The sequence below is a fragment of the Otolemur garnettii genome, unplaced genomic scaffold (assembly GCF_000181295.1).
Source record: "Otolemur garnettii isolate 467f Iridium unplaced genomic scaffold, OtoGar3 scaffold00210, whole genome shotgun sequence".
NCBI classification, from domain to species: Eukaryota; Metazoa; Chordata; class Mammalia; order Primates; family Galagidae; genus Otolemur; species Otolemur garnettii.
In genome coordinates, this window is record NW_003852605.1 from 2,332,529 (window position 1) to 2,338,140 (window position 5,612).

Here is a 5,612-nt window from a genome sequence, read left to right on the forward strand (position 1 = left end):
TGTGTGATTGCTCTTCTGTATCTCCGAACACGAGGTATTCAACTCAGGACAGGTCAAGGGTTTGCAAGGCCATCCTTTCTTTACTTGAAACCAAGTACTTAAGAGGAGGTTTAGAAAATGTATCAACTTGCACCTTAGTGCATCCCATTGCTTTATTTGCTGAAGGGAGATCTCAGTGTCTTGAGAAATGCTTCAGATCAAACGACCTCCCTCCCTCCTATGTATTCTACAGGGTGAAGGCACTGCTGCTGCTAGAGTTGCTATTACCACCAAGATCTCCTGATCTTTGTGGAGCCATCGTCACTTTCCTCTCATTTGGGCCATTTGCTGGAATCTGAATAATATGCATAATTTTGAAAAATATTTAAAAAATAGTTTTCTCTTCCAGTCATCCATAGATTTTTAGACTTACTAGTCAAATTATTCATATTTTCTCTTGATAATAAGAGACAGAGAAAAATATATGAATCAATAACCAGATTCTTAATCGTCCTGAATGTTTTTTCAACTCCTCTTTTGTTCGCCCTTTGAAATTGACCTGAACATACATCTTTTTTTGTTTGTTTGTTTCATTAGGGGTGGAAAATTCAGCCTTAATTTCAAGGAGCTAAAGAGCAGAGGGCAGAGAAGGCACCAAATACATTTGAGAATAGCACCCCCCACCCCCAGTACTGGACTGTAGAAATTCAGAGCACATAAAATGAGTAACAGAGGAGCCAGGTTATGGCATCACATACTTTAGATTTCCTGAAAGAAAGAAGCTGTCATACATTATAGTCTGTTCTGGATGGAGGAAGAGATGGAGTTGGAGACTTTGGAAGATTATTTGATCTATAGTGACATGTATACAATTTATAAGTCAAGGTACCTTTTGAGGGTTATCATGAAAAGGAGACTTACCTGTGATCAGGAAACACAGGGCTAAAAAAGAAAACAGAGTTAAATAAAGTTCAGCTTGTCCAGTCCTCTACCCAATTCGTAAAGACCAAAGTTGTTCTTTGGATGAATATTTATCATATGCCAGGAGATGTGATAAACAATTTATAGTCAATACCTTACTAACTTATCCAAACAAACCTATGAGGTAAGTTCTATTTATTATTATCATTATTTTTAAATGGAGAAATTGATAATCAGAGTTTTCAGGTGAATTGTTCAAGCTCAAATAGTCCCTAAATGTAGAGCCAGGAGTGAAACCTAGTTGTTTTGATACTTTTTTCCAAGCATAACACTTTTCTTAAAGCCTATGTAGGGATCAAGACCATCCTTGTACACTTACGGTGAAGAGGAGGTCAATAAGTTACTAGGCAACTTGATATTTTTTATTCAACAAATGTATTTTGAGTGTCTCATGGGTACTAGGCATTGTTATAGAAATTTTGGGGGGATAGAGTCTCACTCTGTTGCCCCAGGCTGTGCCATGGTGTCATTGCTCACAGCAACCTCAAACTCCTGGGCTCAAGTGGTCCTCTTGCCCCAGCCTCCGGATCTGTGACTCTAGGCATTTGCTAATTTTTTCTATTTTTGGTAGAGATGGGGTCTCACTATTGTTTAGGCTGGTCTCAAACTCCTGAGCTCAAAGGATCCACCCACCTTGGCCTCCCAGAGTGCTAGGATTACGGGCATGAGCCACCGAGCCTGGTCTGTTCTTGTTATTGACAGTAAAGCAAGGGGGAGGGGGAAGCCACAGGGCTCTGTTTTTGTATAGATCACTTCTAGAGCAAAATAAGAAAATTCTTCCTTTTGGAACTTTTCTTTTGATAATTTGTAAAATTTTTGATTTAAAAAACATACACACACACATAGGTGAACCAAAACCAACCCCCCCCCCCACCTTGGCCTTTCTGGACCTTCTCCACCTTAAGCCAAGTAGTCAGTTATTTATTCCTTGCATGATATGTTTAAGAATTACTCAACAATCTTGCCATTTTCTCCTAGAAATGTTAAAAATCAGTAAATAATTTTTTAAAGAAACAATTTAGCTTGATATAGAAAAGCTATATTAGTAAAGAGAGTTGTTCAGTCTTGAAACAATCCTTCTCACACTGTAGTAATCTCCCTGGTATATGGGTTTCCAAGCAAATGTTGAATGCTTAAATAGCAGGGATGCTGTAGAGAAGATCCCTGCATTATACCTTAGGACCATTACAATTGTCAAATTCTTGGGTTCCAAGAAACTTTTGTCCTCTTAGCTAACTCCAAGTTCCCTAAAACTACCATTTTGTCTGAATGCTAAAAGGGTTAAGCATTCAGACAAGGTTATACTGAACAAAGTCTCACTGTTTTTAAATCTCTAAATCTAGGCTGATTTCATGTTGCACAGTGTGGAGAAAAGTAAGAGATTGTTCTTCCTAACCTTGCTCCATCCTCAGCCCATATATTTTCAAACTCTTAGCCCTGATTCCTGGCTCAATCTTCACTCACAGTCCTGCCTTTCATGTTCCTGAGCCCTGACTTAGGTTGGATAGATCTAAATAGATATGGCGTTGAGAGCTATGCCACATTTCCTGTTTGTTACTATTCTCGTGTGCTCTTGTTCGAACCCAGCCCTGGCCAAACTGCAACAAACTGCTATGCCCTAGCCTCCTAATTCTTCTTCCCCTTGACTCTTTTTCAGTTCCACAAAACAGAAAGTATCTTTTCTTCAGATGGTTGTTAGAGAGTGTACCTATCCTGATGTATATTTTTGTCTTGCTCATTTACTTGGATTTCAGAAACAGAGGTAAGTGAAATTGGAAAAATGGGATCCCTTAGTTCATCCCTTCTATGCCTGTATGCTCTTTACTTGGAAAAATTTGCATAAAGCTAGGAGGACAGCTTTGTAGTAGCCTTTGTAGCAGCCTTTTGTAGCAGCAACAGGAGGAGTCAGGATTTACACGACATCTTAGAGCCTTCAGATGCTGTCCTTTGGACTGTGTAAGACCTAGAGTTTTAGGCTTCTCAGATGACTGCCTATATTTCCACCACCAGTCATGGTCACAACAGCTTGTGCACCAAGGGACAAGTATATTACTTCAGGTCCATCAGCCATTTCATCCATAATTATTGGGTACAAACACTCATTTACCAAACACAATTGCTGCTATCACCTGTATGTTGATTCTAAGCCAGTGATTCCTAACTATTTTTAAATTAAAAACCTCTTTTGAAAAATTAATGAAAAAAGAGCAGTACCTGTGGCTCAGTGAGTAATGCACCGGCCCCATATACCAAGGGTGGTGGGTTCGAACATGGCCCTGGCCAAAACTGCAACAAAAAAATCGCGGGGTGTTGTGGCGGGCTACTCAGGAGGCTGAGGCAAGAGAATCAACTAAGCCCAAGGGCTGGAGGTTGCTGTGAGCTGTGACACTATGGTACTCTACTGAGGGCAATAAAGTGAGACTCTGTCTTAAAAAAAATAGAAAAAACTCAAATACACAAATTTTCTTATTTTATTTCCTTTTTAGTTTCAAGGCTACCAAAAGATACTATTTGCTTCTCTTAACTATGTGTTTAGACAGAGAAGTGCAATTATGCTATATTATGTATTTTATTATGACACTATCTGAAAATTTAGCAATACCTGTCATTTGTTTGCAGTTACTATGAAATACTGATTAATACATAAGACAATGGCTATGAAAGTAAACAAACGGATCATTTTTTTTTTATTTGCAAGGGCTTTGCCTTCATCCTTAAGACAAAATTGGTCCAGATGTTATATAGATAGCTTTTTCAAATCTATTATACAGGTATATTTCTGAATTACCCCAACCAAGCCCATTGCATGCATTTTCCTCTCAAATTATAAACCCAAGCTTCAAATATTAACAAACAAATGAGCCCAAAGGACAGGCCCATTAAGGTCACAAAAGTGTAGCAAGAATGTTTAAGAATGTCTAAAATGGAATTTTGTTTGCAACAGTATGGAATACTCTAAGCCACTCTTTCTGACTACTATCCATGTGCTGTAATTATCTATCTGTCTGTCTGTCTATCTCTATCGCTATCTAACTCTATCTCTATCATCTATATCTATCATCTATCTGTCTATATATCTATCTAGCTGTTTACCAACTATTATTTTTAAACTTTTCTTTTTAGCTATTAATAAAATGAGGAAATGGGAAAAATCAAGAGATACAGTCAAGATTACATTTGACTTTTTCCTTTCCTTTCCCAAAGCTGCATCAGAAAAAGAGGGACAAAGGATTTGAGGAGAAGGAAAGAGAAGTTTATTACTTTCCTGGCAAAGGAGGAAAATGGCAGACAGTAGTCTCAAAATTCAAATTCCTGCCTCTCAGCAGAAGCATAGAGTTTATAAGTTTCTGATCCCATAATCCCATCACGGGCCAAGCCAATTTTATGGCCTCTGCAACAGCCTTGTGATCTCCACCCAGATTAATCTCATCTTTTTTATTTTTATTTTTTATTAAATCATAAACACATAGATCATGTATACATTAATGCATTTATGGGGTACAATGTGCCGGTTTCATATAGAATTAGGAATGCTTACATCACATTGGTTAATATATACCTCATTTCGTTTACTTAGTTACTGTGTTAAGACATTTATACTGTATACTCTATACTAATAGATCTGACATGTACCCTTGCATTATGCATCATAGGTGTGATCCCACCATTCACCCTTCCTCGATCAAACCTTCCCCCTCCCCTCCACCTCCCTTCCCTCCTTCATCTTGAGCCATAGTTGTGATCTATTCTTCATATGAAAGTGTTAGCGATTGTAAATTGGTTTCATAATAGAACTGAGTACACTGGATATTTTTTTCATCCATTCTTGAGATACTTTACCAAGTAGGATATGTTCCAGCTCTATCTATGTGAACGTAAAAGAGGTAAAGTCTCTATCTTTTTAAGGCTGCATAATACTCCATGGTATACATGTACCACAACTTATTAATCCATTCATGGATCGATGGGCACTTGGGCTTCTTCCATGACTTGACTATTATGAATTGAGCTGCAATGAACAATCTGGTGCAAATATCTTTGTTATAAAGTGATTTTTGGTCTTTTGGATATACACCTAGTAGAGGAATTGCAGGATTGAATCACAGGTCTACTTTTAGATCCCTGAGTATTCTCCATACTTCTTTCCAAAAGGGATGTATTAGCTTCCACTCCCACCAGCAGTGCAGAAGTGTTCCCTTTTCTCTACATCCACGCCAACATCTCTGGTTTTGGAATTTTGTTATGTGAGCCACTCTTACAGGAGTTAGATAATATCTCAAAGTGGTTTTTTCTTTCTTTTTTTTTTCCTTTTTTTATTGAGCAATAATAATAATAATGCAAAAAAAAGTAACATTCGCATTGTCAGATAAGAGTATGTCTATCTTAGAATACTTCAACTCTGAGGTTCAATATGGAGTCATCAGTTAACTTTTTTTTTTAATTTGTTTTTTATTACATCATAATTGTGTACATTAATTCTCTCATAGGATACAGTGTGTTACTTCTATATGCAGCTTGGAAAACTCTCCTCCAAGTGGCTTACATAGCCATCATGTCTTTCTCATAATTGTTATGTTAAGACATTTATATTCAACCCTCAAAGTGGTTTTGATTTGCATTTCTCTGATGATTAAAGGTGATGAGCATTTTTT

General features: G+C 37.5%; 1 protein-coding gene across 1 annotated transcript in view; it reads right to left on the reverse strand.

The window, feature by feature from the left end:
* Window positions 1-226: 226 nt before the first annotated feature.
* LOC100963792 (putative selection and upkeep of intraepithelial T-cells protein 1 homolog) overlaps window positions 227-5,612 on the reverse strand; it is a 53,594-nt gene continuing 48,208 nt past the window's right edge. Inside the window, exons 7-8 of the mRNA XM_012812468.1 lie at window positions 869-921; window positions 227-334 (exon numbers count right to left, since the gene is read on the reverse strand). Coding sequence (XP_012667922.1) covers window positions 227-334; window positions 869-921 — 161 coding nt within the window. The remainder of the gene's footprint in view (window positions 335-868; window positions 922-5,612) is intronic.